The sequence below is a fragment of the Astyanax mexicanus genome, chromosome 20 (assembly GCF_023375975.1).
Source record: "Astyanax mexicanus isolate ESR-SI-001 chromosome 20, AstMex3_surface, whole genome shotgun sequence".
NCBI lineage: Eukaryota > Metazoa > Chordata > Actinopteri > Characiformes > Acestrorhamphidae > Astyanax > Astyanax mexicanus.
In genome coordinates, this window is record NC_064427.1 from 17,053,311 (window position 1) to 17,071,091 (window position 17,781).

Sequence of the window (17,781 nt, forward strand, 5' to 3'; positions counted from 1 at the left end):
TAATACAAATATGATAATGATTATCATACCTTACAGACCATAATGTACTTATAATAATTCACAAAACTACTAAAACGTTAACACAATCAGCAGCTTGTCAACAAAAGCATGTGTAAAGTATGTTCTTTTCGATGGCTCAAAGTGGGAACTACACTAAAGCCATTCATGGTGGAAAACTACATGTAGACAAAATAGTCTATTGATTTTTTTAATATCAATATTACATATAAATATTTATATTTATAGATTTATAGGTTCAAAGTAGTTAAAACAGCTACATTTGTGTAGTCAACATCTTTTAAACCCTCAATTTGTTACAGTTAGCCTCATCTATAAGCATAATCTATATTATATTAAACATTATTTTTTTCTGACCCAGTAGTGGTTTCAAATGTCAAATTTAAATGTACAACTTAAATTTAAATGTACAATTTAGATAAAAACTAAGGCCATATAATTTTTTATAACTTTTTTGGAGCCTGAAACATATTTTGCTGGCCTTTTAATGAGTGTATCTAATAAATAAACATGTAAATATAAAGCAAACTGACTAATTGAGTGGCTGATAATTAACATTATTTAAATTAATATCAATCAATCAATCAATCAATCAATCAGTCAATCTAACAACCTTTATTTTAACTCAGGATTACATTAAAGGTGACCCTCATTTACAATGCAGGGTATAAAAGGGACTGAAAACATTTATTAAGTGATTAGAAATAGTATAAAAATAAATAAAAGAAATATACACTTTAAATAAAGTATATAAATATTATATATATATATATATATATATATATATATATATATATATATATATATATATATATATATATATATACTTTTAATATATATAAAGGACATCTAAATAAAATTACCATAAAAAGATTAAAAAAGTATTAAGTAAAAAAAAAAAATAATAATAATAATAATAATAATAGTAATAATAGTAAAAGTAAATAATGGTAAGGAACACTATTGCACTAAATATTGTTAGTAATAGAAATATTCATATGGTATTTTTTTTTTTGTTTTAAATTTATTTTGGATAATTAAATATGCACTGCTGTAAACTGACCCGACATCGTCGAAGATCAGAAATTTCTCAAACTAGAGACTCAGGAAACGCGACAGAGCTAAAATAATGAAGTGGGTGAAATGACGCTGCAGGAAGAGCATGTGGGCACCTTGTGAAAGTCTAACATATATCTTACTGTGGGCTATGAGGTCTGGAGACATGTCAAAACACAAACCACAACTCAGACCCAGGCTTTAGTGCATTTTCACACGTGTAGTTGTTCAACTTTTTATGGTCCAGATCAGTTGATGAGTTTGTTTATTTGGAGCTTCACTTTCTCCCTCTGTTTGGTTTGTTTTTACACAGGCACAAACCTAAATAAACACCAATAAACAACAAGAGCACATCAGAGTCTCCTCTGATTGGTCAGAGCTGTCTGGTGCGGTAGCAAGCAAGTAAATATAGTGAGAAGATTCGCAGGGATGTACACATAGTAAATGAAGTTGCGCAGCTATGAGCAGTGAACGCTGCACACACTGCGGTCCTAGTGTGTAAACAGCATGGAGCAGCAGAGACTAGTTGACTAGTTGTTCATAGCTGTGGAAATTAGTGTTGTCTGGCTAATATATCAGATTAAAATGTGCTTTATCAGCAGTTTAGCTCAAATAAAAGGAGTATATTTGATAGCTGGGTCGGATCGAGACCAGATCACATGGTTCTCGATTCAGTTCTTTTGTGCACGCCCGAGTTTTTACACCTGCTCAGTCAAACTGCACTAAGGGTACAAAACAACCAGAGTCCGTTTTAACCGAATATACCATATATACTGTATATAGGAAAACTAAATAAAATGACCATAAAAAAATTAACACATAAAAAATTAAGAATTTATTCAATTTAAAATAAATAAAAAAAACAATAGTAAAAGTAAATTATAAAATAATATGGTAAGAGGGATAAGAAAGAGTTAAATGAACTAAGAACACTAATGAACACTATCTTTACCTCAGTTAATACAAATATGATTAACATTATTGTACCTTACTTAAATGGCACTAATATAATGATAACATCATATCATAGCAAAGGAATTACACCCTTCTAAGGACCATAAACTTTCCATTCCTTTTCACACAACTAATTTTGGAACCCGAAAGGTTGCCAGCTTAAACTTGAATATATATATAAAATGACACACAGCCTCGGTCTGTCCCAGCTGGTCCGCATTGGACCGGTATAAAGACCCTGGCTCAGCCTTTACTGGAGAGATACACTGATAGTGAGAGGAAGGCTGAAGCAACACGAACATAAAAGACACTAAAGTTAAGCAACTATAGCGGCACTGGGCCGTTACTCTTAAAGTTTCTTTAGGTTAGTTTTGGGTGTTGATGGAGGGCATTTTTCCTAATAAAGGTACGTTTTGAGTTCATTTACTCCCTGTGCCATGGTGGCCACAGTCACAATATATGTAAGTGTATTTTGTAGGCGCAAACACAATGGCTATCGATATCACGATTATTATAAAGATTAAGGTCATGTCCATTTTTTGAACGGTAAGTCGATAATGTAATTATTTTCACAGGTCTACATGCATTTGTGGACAAGCTGAGAAATCCTGAAGTGGTATCTGAAGTGTTAGAAGTATGTGGCTTGAGGCAGTACAGTACTACAAAGATTATTAATTTAAGAATTAATATTTTTTAGCTATTTTCACACCTGAGTTTGTTTTCATACCTGTTCAATCGAACCACATTAAAGGGTACAAACGAATCAGAGTCCGTTTTAACCGATCCAAATAGTTCTGGTGTGAAAACGGCCTTAAACAAAGAAACCCTTAAAGATCCAGACGGCGGAAACAGCAGCCAGACTGCGACAGAACCCGAAACAAGAGGCGGAGTGTGCGAGGGGTCGGAGCACGGACAGAAGACCGATTAAAGCAGCGATATGAGAGAGGGAACGACAAGTAAAGGTCAGGGAGAAGGTCAGAGGGACAGACGAGAGCGAGGGAATAAGAGAAAGAGAGAAAAAGAGAGAGAGAAAGAGAAAGAGAGAGAGTATCTGACCCAGCTGATTCTCTTCCAATACAGTTCCAGTCCACTGGCTGCTTTATGGCCAGTAAGCCGGATAACCCAGTTTAAAGCTCTGTTCTGAAGTCCATTCAGACTGGATATACAGCAGGCTGGTAGAAATGCTCTTTTCCTGCAGTCTGAGCTGTTTTTTGCTTACAAACAACACATTCCAGCCTCTACTTTGGAACCGGGTTTTCTGTATACATGGTTAAAATAAACTCTGTGACTAGATCTACAACTGTACACAGTAAAATCTATAGTGTTAAAATCACAGTGTAAACATTTTTGTCTCCCTGGGTGTTATTCTAACAACTCTCAGTGTTATAATTCACATAAAGTTGGAATTTCAACTCCTCACAAGTAATGTCAGCTGCCATTTTCTTCGTGAATCAGCGATAGCAGCATCAGGTGTGTCTTTTTCTCTCAAACTCTCAAATTTGATGTGTAGTGACATTAAATATATTTTGTATTGTTTTACTGTTCATTAAATGTGTTTTTTATTCTAAATATTGTTTAAATGCATTTTCATTAATCCTGTGGAATCCTTTTTGGGCTCCTTTAGTTAGCTAGCTAGCTAACCTAACTAATGCTAGCTGAGGTGAAACTGGAAATTTCTCACAATAAACTGGTTAGCTAAGCTAGCTGAGGAGAAGAATTAACCTATGTTCTCTTAAACTACTAAACTTGCTCAGCTAGCTGATGTGAAATAGGGACTTCTTAAAAGAAACAGCTAATCTAGCTGGTTAGCTAGCTGGTGTGAGGCGGAAGAGTTCTCATAAGTTAAACATAAAGTGTAGCATGAGCTAACCTTAACTTGGGTTAAATGGGGAACCTCTTGCCAGAAATGGCTAGGTTAGCTAATCTAGCTAGCTAGCTAGCTAGCCTTAGTGTTTTCATTTCATTTTCACTATTTATGTCATTAATACTAAGTATAACACTTTAATACTGTACTAATTTTTTTTTGTGGTGTGGGACATACTCCAAACTGTGTAAAATTAACTCTTTAGGTGTTGCTATAACACTAATGAATATCACTAGCATGAGTAAATGGTACACTGCACAGTGTCATTTTAACACCTTTAACACTTTAACTGCTATCAGTGTAATTTTTACTCTCTGTAGAGTGGGACCATATATGCTCTGAAGGAGTTTTAAAATGAACTCTTTAGGTGTTGATCCAGCACTGCTAATTTTACTGTGTAATGATTGTATATATTTCCAAACCCTGGTGAAAAAAATATACGCCTAATTATACTTAAAGCTTATTAAGAAATGTCTAAGTATGCAGATTTATGTACTTACTTAAAATATATTAAAGGTACATTAATATTATGCTTTCATCAATTTTTTAAAAGTAACATTTTATCTTTTTTAAAAGACTATAAAATATATAGTATATTTATAAAAATAGACTGCTATGAAGTACACTTTTGGTTTAATGTTTAATTTTAATTTAATATACGTCTAAAACACTTATTACCAAATATACTTTTGTACATTGTTAGCAAAGCATGTTAAAACAGCTGTTACAGTAGTTCACTAAAAGTACAATGTATCACGCAACTTTTTAGAAAGTCAATTAAATTAATACATTTTTAAAAATTTAAGTACATTTGTAACACGTTAAAAATTGTAGTACAGCATATTAAAATATATATATTTGTATACCGTAAGTGTGCTACTTACAAAAAAGACAGGAACAAGAAGCATGTATATTTGTACTCTAATGTAAATAGATTACATATATTTAACATTTATTTCTTAGTACATTTCTAATATACCTGTTGTATAATAAATAGTGATACAGTTGTAATACTCAATATAAAATGTGTAATAATTTTATTGTAAGCATATTTAAAATATGGGGTTACATACATGAAGTAGTTTAACTGTTTAAATATTACTTAAGTATATTTAAAATAGTTACATTTTAGTACAGTTAAGTACACTTAGCAGAATTTAAGTAAGACTTTTGTACTGTTTCTATACAATTATGTGTTAATAATGTGGCTACAATAACACTTTAGTGCACTATAGCATAATAATGCTTAATGTAAGTCCTGTTTGTCTTCTTGTATTGAAGATAAAACAAAGAGCCTTAAATAAAGAAAATAAAGAACAATCGATCAGCTGATATTTTAACTCCAATTTCACTAATTTGTCCAATCCTGAGAGCCAATCAGATCATATATCACCGTTGTGTGAGTCTCATTGTAGAGAATCCTTAAGAAGCTATAGTTCCTCATGCAACTGCTAGACAGAAATATGGAACTGATGCATGGCTGCAGACATGGATTATGACTCATATACACTATTTTAGGAATGTGTAAGACTAATGTGTCTCATAGAGGAAAAAGAGTATTAAGACGCTTAACACCACTAACCTGATACCCCTCTCAAAAGTGCATCTTTCAGCCCATGCAGTGAGTAGCTATTAGCACAGCAACAAAACAACACAGCAGAGCTAACAAACACCACTAACCACATGAAAAACTACAGCAGCAGTAACATTTGGAGAGATTAAGAGCTCCACAGCATTTTAAATGTGATTATAGAGCAGTAAAAACACTGAGACAGAACAGGACAGGACGTGACACACAACAACACAGCAGAGCTAACAAACACCAATAACCACATCAAAAACACTACAACCGGTGCCGAGCATTTAACATTTAACCACCACCAAAGAGAGCATTTTAAATGTGGTTGATTTTATTTTTAAAAATATCAATATATTTCTATATAGTTTTGTCATATTTTAAAGCATGAAAAAAGCAAACATACCACAGCATAAATTACAAGAAAGTAGAAACAACACAGTCTATGCTAAAAAGATTTTCTCTATTTTCTCCCTCAAGCATTTTTGTCCACTTTTAACCATATAAACCCACAATGGAGCAAAATTGAATGACATAACGAATTAAGTCAATTCACAAAAAACAAAAAAACTAAATTATTATAAAGTTATTATATTTTTCCAAGTTCAGGTTCAGTCATCCAGGAAGAAAAATGGAAGGAAAGACTTCCATTTGGTGTAAAATGAGGCAGAGTTGCCTTTCAGGATACATGACATCTTTTCCACTTTAAGAAACTGTGGAACTGTGCTTTATAGTACAGCTTGTGTTTTAGAGGGTAAATTCCCTTTACTTATGGTGTCGATGATCCAGTACATTCCAAATACTTACCAGGTCCTACAGGTACTTTAACTGTACATATAAATAAAGTACAACCAGGAAGAAGATTGTCACAACCCTTCAGGGAATTAGTATTCCAATAATTTTAGAGTTTGAAAAAGAAGAAGAAAATTTGATTTATACTTTTAAAACTGTCAAGGGTGGAGCACCTAAAACAGTCAGGGTGGAGCAGGAAGACAACATATACACTGCAAAAACATTATTCTTAGCAAATGAAATTAACTAGTTTTAAGGCAATAAATCTTGTTTTTTTTTTCTCTGATAATTTTTTTGGTCTTACTAAGCATCATACAGTAAGTGTGAGATTGTTTCACTTATTTTTAAAAATAAGATCTTATTCAGTCTCACTTAGAACTTTTAGAATGTTCACCTTTTTAAAGTAATTAAGATTCAAAATAAGCACAAAATGTGAACAAATTTAAGCCACAAAATAAAGAATGTTTGCTTATTTCACTCATTTTGAAACCTTGTGATTGCTTATTTTTAAAAAAAATCTTACTAAGAAAAATTTGCTTACGCCATTGGCAGATTTTCTTGCTTAGTTTAAACATGTATGTCTCAATTTACATAAATTTTGTCTTGCTTTTGCCAATGGATTTTCTTGCATTGTAGCTTTTAATGTCAAGACTAAAATACAATAATATTTATATATCTATAATAACACAATCAGGAATTCTGAGATTTTAAAGAAAATGCATTTATTAATACACAGAAACTACAAGCTTTTATAATAATGGTTAATAAAGTCACACCTCACCTGATTTTTTCCTGGTCTTACTCTATAAGTACACAGTACTTACTTAGTAATTACTCAGAAACAACAGGGAGCACTGGGCTGTATTATGTAGTGTACAGTGTTTTTCCATTATTACTCTATAAGTACTCAGTACTTACCCTCTAAAACGCGGGCTGTATTATACAGAGTTACTCACATATGTATTTCAACCTCCAAAAACTTTGGACATGATATCAAAGTAACGGGACCAGAACCTCGGCAAAACTGGGCAATAGAAAAACATGTGGCTTAGATTGCAAGGAGAAATTGAACACCTATCACACAGATCATTGACAAGGTCGGGATAAAATTTTAATAACTTCATTTTAGAACAGTGCATTCTATGCAAACTTTAAATTAAAGCAATTGAAGACTTGCACAGGCTGGGCCGCTGAGGGGCTGAGAGGAAGCCGAACTTTTACTTGCTTTATTTGGCATGTTGGAGAAAACAGGAACAGCTAAATGTGTGTCTAAAACTATACCTCAGTGGCAGAAAAAGGAAATTAACAGTGTATTATAAGCAATTAACAACCTTGCGCTGCAGAACTCGCATTCTCTGCAACTTTTCTGTTTAACTTTTGCCAAGTTTGTCTAGAAAGAGTAATGTGGCATCAATCGGTATTAGTATCAATCAGTCTGTTGAACTGAAAGTCAATCTGCGATCGAAATCAATTGTTGGCATACTATTGGCATGTACTTTATTTTGATTTATGCATCATAATATCATAATATTCTTAGAATTGAACAAAAATGATCTGCCAACAGGATAAGATCCTTTAAGTAAATAAAGAACACTAACACCTAAAATAAGTGAATTAATCTTATAGTATTAAATTAATAATCTCAAATCAAGGACTGTTAGATGTATATAATAGATGTTTAGACATCTATATAAAGATATAAGATATCTTTATTGCATTAAAATGCTCATTATTTCTCTTGTGAGCTTATCAGGAACTTTGTTGGGGATTTGCACCAATACTTTATCTAACATTCTACAAAATTCAATGGTCTTTTACTTAGAACTATACGCTGTTTCACTGCAAAATACTCCAAAATATTTCCAAAATTAATTCCAAAACAAAAATTAAAAGAAATTAGTTCACTTTCCATTTCCTTACTAAAGATTATCCCTGGATTAAAGGAGCTTTGATGCAATAATCAGTTTCTTCATGGGCATTAATTTACAGGAAAGCAAGGCTATAACTTTATTAGCTCATTCACACGCCTTAATAAGTCATGGCAATGCATTATAACATGATGTCACCTTAGCGGCTTTGTAGTATTCATCCCTATTTGGTGTAATAACTTTCTATGAGCAAACTTTTTATGATCTAATACATAAAAGCATGCTGTTACTTTAATTTGCTAAAACTGGAGTTCCTGTTAAGTTCAGAGCAGTTTGAACAGGCAGAGTTCAGTCTTGCTTTTGATTGGAGATAAGTGTTTCTGCGGGTAGAGTCTTGCATGCATCCTGTAGAAACATCTTTCCAAGATCAGGAGGAATGATGATATCCTGGCTGATACTTGCTAACATATTTGTTGTATAGTAGAAAAGGTGTATAGAGTATAGTGATGCACTATTTTAAAACAACTGCTAGACAGAAATATGGAACTGATGCATGGCTGCAGACAATGATTACAACTCATATACACTATTTTTTTTAGAATGTGTAAGACTGTGTCTCATGGAGGAAAGAGAATAAAGACTTTTAACACCCCTAACCTGATACCCCTCTCAAGAGTATATATTAGAGCCCATACAATGAGTAGCTATTAGCACAGCAACACAGCAGAGCTAACAAACACCACTAACCACATCAAAAACTACTACAAATGATGCAGAGCACATGGAGAGATTGAAGGATTTTTAAAATATTGGGAGATTTTAAATATGGTTGATTTAAAAAAAGTCAATCAAATCAATATTTAATTGGAAATTTAAACTGTATGCTATAAAAGCCTTCTGTGATTACTTGGTGTGATCACTTTCTATGAGAAGCTTTTTATTATCTAAGCTATTAAAGCATGCTGTTATTTAAATTGGGTAAAACTGGAGTTCCCTTTTAGTTCAGAGCAGTTTAAACATGCAGAGTTCAGTCTAGGTTTTGATTGGAGATAAGTGTTTCTGCGGGTAGAGTCTTGCATGCATCCTGTAGAAACATCTTTCCAAGATCAGGAGGAATGATGCTTTCCTGGGTGATCTAGGAACAGTATACCGATACTTGCTTACGTATTTATTGTATAGTAGAAAAGGACACATGGAGGAAAGAGAATGAAGATCTTTAACTCCACTAACATGATACCCCTTTCAAGAGTGCATCTTTCAGCCCATACAATGAGTAGCTATTAGCACAGCAACATAGCATAAAGCACAGCTAACAAACAGTACTTCCAACACCGCAACAGCAACACAGCACAGCTATCCTGGCTGATCCAGGAATGGTACTTGGCCAATACTTGCTGACGTATTTATTGTATAGTATAAAAGGTATAAAAGTATAAAAGTGATGCTGGCCGCAATATATTTGTGTTTAGATGTGTTAATAGATATAGCTATAGTTTTTTTTTAAACAAAGAAGGTTTAAAACTGTGCATAGTCATAACACCATGTAAAACACAGTTAGATAAAAATAAATTAAATTTTAAAAAAGTTAATTTTTTTAATGTATTCTTTGAATACAGTTAAAATACAGTTGATTACAGATAAAAGCTAAAATGCAAGGTATATAAATGTTACATTTATTACTAAAGTTATACAGGAGTGTTTAGTTTCTCTGAATGTTTTAAATGTGTATATAAGCACTGGCATCAGCAGATACATACAGTAGACTTCTGCAATTAAATATTATGTGACTAAATTATGGGAATAATTTAAAACCAATTTTGAGTTATACAGTACCAGTCAAAAGTTTGAAAAAAAAGGTTTTTTTTATGTATTTTTTTATTTACTTTTTAATAGATTTTCTAAATTGTAGATTAAGACATAAAAACGATTAACTTGACTGGACTTGGCCCCGCCCACTGCAAAAAAAAAAACTCTGGAAAAACAGTAGTACCTAAGCTTAATGAATAGAGGCTATTTTTACTAATTTAATGTGATTTAGAACATATTTAAAAATCATTTTTGTACTATTTACAGATGGTTTATAAAATTAAAAAGGCAATATAAAATATAAAATATTACACACAGGCTTCCCATGTAATGGACATAAAAGAATGATTAAATGTTATTTAATTGGATTTATTTGCTATATAGATATTATAGTAGGCTGAGTCTTATTTTATGTACATTACAGACAGAAAACAGCATTTTTATATTTATATATTTATTTAATTACTGGGGATGATAATTCTGGTCTAAAAGGGTTAATAAAGTTCCTCCACAGTTTTAAATTAAGGACTACTTGTGGAATTATTAATAATCCAGTGCTACACTTCTAATTCAAAGCTGGAATACACAGAAACACAGTGGATTATTATTAATAATTAATATATCTTTTTTCTTACCTTGAATGAGGAGGATCATCAGCAGGAAGTGGGTCATTAATCCCATGTTTCTGCTGTAGTTCAGTCCTGTAGTTCAGTCCTGTAGTTCAGTTCTGTAGTTCAGTCTGTGGATCAGCCGGTTCTGTAATGATCTCAGTTGGTTGGTACAAAAACGCAGGAGCTCTTCTGTTCCCACCCATTATAAGGTAACTCCGCCCCCTGTGCTGTGATTGGTTGGTGAAGTCCCCAACAGCATGAATGACTTGGTTCTCCAGACTATGTGCTGAAGAAACTCACTAATGACCTTATTTGTATGTGTGGAACATGTGTATAACTTTAAATACTAAAAAATATATACTATAGTAAAATATATACTAGCAAAATATATATGTTATCTGTGTCTATCTATCCATCTATCTATCCATATATGTGTATTTAATGATATTTATACTATTACACTACATTATTAATTCTACTTAGAACACCAACATTAAACGTGTTGCTATAAATATATATATATAAAATATATATATATATATATATATATATATATATATATATATATATATATATATATATATGTTTTTAAACCAAATTAATAATTCTACCAAGTTTGGCCCCATTTTCCTGACGTAACTCACTATTTTCACAGTTTTTAAAAGAGACTGATGATATATTATTGTTTTTTCTTTTCTTTTCAGTTGTAAACACAGTGGTGCTCTTGCTGAGTTGAGAAGGTAAATTTCTTCTCGTTAATGTTGAAATTTGGATTGAATCTCATAACTACTCTATGTATCTATGTATTCACTTTGCTCCTGCACTGTTACTGTGTAAATATGTGAGGTATTTGTGTTTAATTTGTGTTTAATTGAGATTAATGTGTATTACAGTGCAGTTTGGTTTTGTTAAGGTAAGTTTTGAGTCAGTTACAGGAATCCAGCAGTGAGTTTGGAGATCAGTGAGTCACTGCTGCTGCTGAATCACTGAACTCCTCCATTCATCCATCCACAGCAGTGTTTTACCCTTATTACTACCTCACAACATTCAGTCCTGTGTTCCATTCCACTCGTTTTACCTTCCTATCCATTCATTACTCTATCTGTCTATCTATACATCTGTCCATCTAGCCATCCATCTACCTATTAATTAATTTACCTACCTATATCCACCTACTTACCTTCCTTACCTTATCTATCTACCCCCTTCCTATCTATTCATCCATTTATCCATCAACCTACCTACTTAACACCCATCCATCCATCGATCCACCCACCTACTTAACATTCATCTATTCATACATTCCACATAACTATCTATCCATCTGTCCATTTAACCATTTATCCACCTACCTATTTTACCTATCATTCACCTACCCATCCATCCATACACATATTGTCTGTCTATCCATTCATCTACATACCTATCTATCTATCTATCTATCTATCTATCTATCTATCTATCTATCTATCTATCTATCTATCTATCTATCTATCTATCTATCTATCTATCTATCTATCTATCTATTCATACATCTACGTATAATACATCCATCCATCCACATACTGTCTGTCTATCCATTCATCTACATACCTATCTATCATCTATCTATCTATCTATCCATCTATTCATACATCTACGTATAATCCATCCATCCATCCATCCATCCATCCATCCATCCACATACTGTCTGTCTATCCATTCATCTACATACCTATCTATCATCTATCTATCTATCCATCTATTCATACATCTACGTATAATCCATCCATCCATCCATCCATCCATCCATCCATCCATCCATCCATCCATTCATCCACAATCTCCATACTTACCTATATACCTGTCTGTCCATTTATCCACCCATCTATATATCCATGTCTATATTTCTATTTATCTACATAACTATCTTGACATCCATCCATATGCCCCTCGTCCATCATCCCCAATCTCCCTACCTACCTATGTACTTCTGTCCATTTATCCACCCATCTACATATCCATCTATCCATCTATATTTTCATCCATCCATATACCTATCTATTTATATAAATTTCTTTCCATCCCTTACCTATTAATTAATCGATCCATCCACATACCTATCTATCCCTATTTCTATCTATCCATTTATCTACCTATCCATCCTATACAGTCATCCACCTATATATCAGTTCACCTATTCATCCATCCCCAATCTCCATACCAACCTATCCACCCATCTACCTATTTATTTATCATCCATCCATCCAGTCATATATCCACATGATCGCCCGTATTGTAAAAAAAAAAAAAATGTAAATGAACAAAATAGGGGTGGGTTAAAAAAGTGCTGCTTTATTAGAAACAGCTGTTTTAACTGAAATTAGCTAGAAGTTCAGTATGGAGGGAATTCCCACACAGGAATACCAGCAGCTCCATAAAAACAGAACCTTTTATGGGAAGTTCTGTTCACGATCTGAGGGAAGGTCTGACCACTAGATCCACCAGAGTGATCTGAGAGGAAGTGACTAATCCAGATTAGGAAATAATTCACTGGGATTCTACACTTAACATAAGAAATGATGAACCTGAGGTGAGTAAAGCAGACCACACACTCACACATATCATCATACCCATCTCTTCACCTTTTAATATAGAAACTAGTGCTGTCGTTGTTAATTCACATGATTAATATGGAAATATTTCATTTTTTAACGCAAATTGATCATTTTACCAAGTTTGGCCCCGATTTCCTGCTGTAATTCACTCTTTTTACAGAACCTGATGACATGTTAACATTAGTTTTTTAACAGTGTAAAAACAAAATAGCTACTGCTGAGTTCAGAAGGTAGATTACTTCTAGTTTATCTATGAATATGAAATATGGATTAAATCTCATAACTAACCCTCACTGTGTTATAACATTTCTTGATAAATGAACCAATAGAAATTCAAAATGACCTGAAATAAATATATATTAATGTGAATTGCATAGGAAGCCTGTTTTTAACATGTATTATATTTAAACTTGAACTTTTTACCTTAAAAACCATTCGTAAAAAGTAAAACAAGCATGAAAAACTAAGCTACTTTTTTATTGGCTGGTTCATGGTCTATTCTCATGGTGTTAGTGATGTCAGAAAGGGTTAAAGACTGGCTGTAGTAGATAGTTAAAGTATAGAGTATGGTGTAGTATATAACTGATTGTAGAAGTTATCCATTAACTGCTGAAGAGATAAAAAGCTTCTAAAGAAATCTGAATAATAAAACTCTTGTCTTTGTTTCTTTGGGTGAAGGATTGTCAGACTGGGCGTGGCAGTCCTTGACACATATCATGAGCCAAGCCTATCAAAACTGCTTTAATAACTTATTCACACCTCATACTGTATCATATGTCTTTTGTTTCTTTTAAAATCAATGGTATAAAAAGAGTTTACCCTGCTTTTGTTGGAGTAACTGTCTCTACTGCCCTGCTAAGACATTCTATCCAATTCTGGGGAATTGCTGTGAGGATTTGATTACATTTAACAGCATTAGTTCATTGGTAAGGTCAAGATATTAGAAGATACACCCTTATTACTACTTTATTTCATCCCAAATATTCATGGTGCCAACATTTTCATTTGGGTTTATCTTCTTCAGAGGGTCCTATTCTTTTGGAAACACTTTTCTTCTATATGAATGCAGCATATTAGTGTACCATAAAGTAGAATTAGAATGTAGCATTTATTAGAAACAAACTTTTGTACATACAGCTCTGGAAAACTTCAGTTTCTGAATTAGTTTCTCTGATTTTGCTATTTATAGGTTTATGTTTGAGTAAAGAGAACATTGTTGTTTTATTCTATAAACTACAGACAACATTTCTCCCAAATTCCAAATAAAAATATTGGCATTTACAGCATTTATTTACAGAAAATAAAAAATGGCTGAGAGTTTTTAGACCTAATGCAAAGAAAACAAGTTCATATTCATAAAGGTTTAAGAGTTCAGAAATCAATATTTAGTGGAACTTTTTAATCACAGTTTTCATGCATCTTGGCATCATATTCTCCTCCATCAGTCTTACACACTGCTTTTGGATAACTTTATGCTGCTTTACTCCTGGTGCAACAATTCAAGCAGTTCAGTTTGGTTTGATGGCTTGTGATCATCCATCTTCCTCTTGATTATATTCCAGAAACTCATAATTTTTAAGTGGTCTCATTTTTTTTTTCAGTTCTGTATTCTGGTTTAATCATCTATGAGATGCTGTTTTATATCCCACACTGACCTCTAGTGGCTGTTTGAGAAATCTCAGGTTGGGAAGCAGCATTTTAGACCCTTTAAAACAAAATGTATGATATAAAGTAAGACTTGAGTAATAAATTCTAGGTACTTTTCTTCTCTTATTAAAATGAACAGTAGTATGAACTCTAAACAGTTCCAATCGAAAATATTTAATAGACCCCTTTTTATTTAATGCTTTTTCTGTATTTTTATAATGTTCTGTTCTTTATCAGTTTCTCTCTACTAGTGCATCTCAAAAAATTTAAATATCATTGAAAAGTTATTTTATTTCAGTAATTCAGTAGAAAATGTGAAACTCATATATGATATAAATGTATTAAACACACCGAGTGATCTATTTTAAGTGTTTATTTATTTTATTGTTGATGATTATGAAGCTTACAGCCAATGAAAACCCAAAAATCAGTGTCTCAGTAAAATTAGAAGATTATATAGACCATTATATAGATTATATAGATTATTATAAGACCAATTGTTACTTTGGCAGTGTGGGCAGTGTGCCAAGTCCTGCTGGAAAATGAAATCCGCATCTCGACCTCGAGCAGTTTGGACTGTGTGTCTCTCCACTCTTCCTCCAGACTCTGCTCCCTTAATTTCCTTTAAATGAAATGTAAAATTTACTGATGATCAGTGATGGTGTGGAGAGACATGTGATCTGCTGCTGTTGATCCACTGTGTTATATCAATGCAGATTTCATTTTCTAGCAGGACTTGGCACACTGCCAAAAGTACCAATTGATCTTATATAATCTTATTTTCTGAGACACTGATTTTTGGGTTTTCATTGGCTGTAAGTCATAATAAATGTGTAATACATTTATATATAATATATGAGTTTCACATTTTGAACTGAATTACTGAAATAAAGTAACTTTTCAATGATATTCTTTTTTTTAAGATGCAGTAGTGTTTGCCTAGTAATTTTATTAACTACAAAAAATAAAGATTATTAGATATTAGAAGATATTTTGGTATGGAAAGGTGCATTAACCAATTGGTCAACACTTATCCCATAGAGGGTTAAATGTCCTCAATATTGAAATACAATGTATACAATAATACAAATAAAATACAAATGAAAAACCATTAAATAAAAAGGAGTGTCCTTACTTTGTACAGATACTATTTTTCTATATTTCACTTCATTTTACCAGCCTTATGCCTTATTATACCATATTTGCACTACTGTTCATGCAGGTTCTGTTTATACGGGTTCTGTTTTTTACTGTCATTCCATCTTAATCACCTCCTCCCCCATCACTATTGCAATTTTGTACTTCTATCTGACATATGCCTATTTGTGTCCTTGTTGTATTTTACTCATAGTTTCTCCCATTGTTTTAAATTATAATCTTATTTTCTGCACTTGCTGTAATTATTGGGAAGGAGAGTAACGTAATTTCAATTGTCAATAAAAACTACTTGACTTGACTTGAAGACGCTTTATGGAACCACTAAATGAGATGTCTTCAATATTTCTCTCAAACAGACCCCGAGAAAGAGAGTCTTCCTCCTCAAAGTTGGTTATTTTCGTCCAACAAAGATGAAAAAAAAAAAACAGCAGCTGAGAGAGACGCGAGGTTTCCTGAGGTAACATCTCGTAATGACTCCAGACAGACACCAGAAGACACCATTAGTCAAACTAAAATGAGCTCCATGGCGGATCGTTAAGAAGAAAGGTGGCAGCGAACGCCTCTTCGTTAAACAACAGCGTTCCCAACGGACTCTGGAGAGCGAGACTGAAGCTGTTCTTCTGAAGAAAAGGCCTCAAAACATGAGCTCAAGTTTAGAAACTCTGACAATTAGATTTGCACAACAATGCGGCAGACGAGTGCAATCAAACCCAAGCTAAACACAGTTCTCCAGAGCTGAACAGCCCGGCCGCAATGTGTAAAACAAGCTCACGATTACCTTATCTTCCATAAACGAGACTCAGAATCAGATTACAGTAGATCCTGGACTTGACCTTACTAGGGACTAGTAATGTGTCCCATGACTTTTGCCACAACTGTAGAATATACAGCTCTGAGAAAAATGAAGAGACCACTTCAGGTTTTGAATCAGTTTCTCTGATTTTTTCTAGTGTTACCACCAGTGTCTTGTTTGTAATGCAGCCCCTTGTTATCTTCCCCAGGTGTTTCTTGTCCGTGTCTGTGTATATAAACCTGATGTGCGGTACCAGTCAAAAAGTACTGTTTAGCTATGTTCACACTAAATAAAATTTTTGGTCAAATCGAAGTTGTCTATCTTGATGTGAGTGATCTGTTTGTGTGTGTAATGTGAACGAATCTGTCCCTGAAACGCCTCACATGCTGCACATTGATACGTGTAAAAACGTCTCCTTCGATTAAAAAAAAAAATCAGATTTGGCACATTCACACAGCCATGAAAAAATCTGATCTGAGCCAGGATCAGATTTGAGTCACTTCAGCCTGGTAATGTGAACTAAGCCTTAGGTCTGGTCTGACTTGTTAGTCTTTGCTTTTCTGTTTCTATCTTTTGATCTTTTGTTTTATAGTCTTATGGCCCTAATATCTTACACCCTTCACCAGGCACGCCACAATGCTCATTGCTATCTTACACCTCATCAGCAGCCTATTTTTACACTCTCTTCATTTAAATAGCGTTTAAATAGCGACAAAGTTTAGGAATAAAAGGAATAAATTGCTTCTTTATCTTTGCAGCAGAAAACACAGGTGCTCCACTGACTGAATACAACCTAGACAACAGTCAAATGTTAGATATTCATTGCTGGATTACTTCACTGTTCGGTTAAAGAGTAGGGAAAAAAGGAAAGTAATTTTGACTAGTACTGTATGTCAGCTTGTCAACAAATGCATGTGTATCTCTGTTCCTGAGGGGGCTCTCAGTGTACCATTTACTACAAATGTGTAAAAGTGAACTGTATATATATATAAAATTAAAACATCAGCATCTTACCTAATAATTATGATCAATAAAAGTGGC

General features: G+C 33.2%; 1 protein-coding gene across 1 annotated transcript in view; it reads right to left on the reverse strand.

Annotated features, from left to right (window-relative positions):
• The window catches only part of itga2.2 (integrin, alpha 2 (CD49B, alpha 2 subunit of VLA-2 receptor), tandem duplicate 2), a 70,932-nt gene extending 60,249 nt beyond the window's left edge, over positions 1-10,683 (reverse strand). The window contains exon 1 of the mRNA XM_022685305.2: positions 10,570-10,683. Coding sequence (XP_022541026.2) covers positions 10,570-10,615 — 46 coding nt within the window. The 5' untranslated portion in view covers positions 10,616-10,683. The remainder of the gene's footprint in view (positions 1-10,569) is intronic.
• Positions 10,684-17,781: the final 7,098 nt, after the last annotated feature.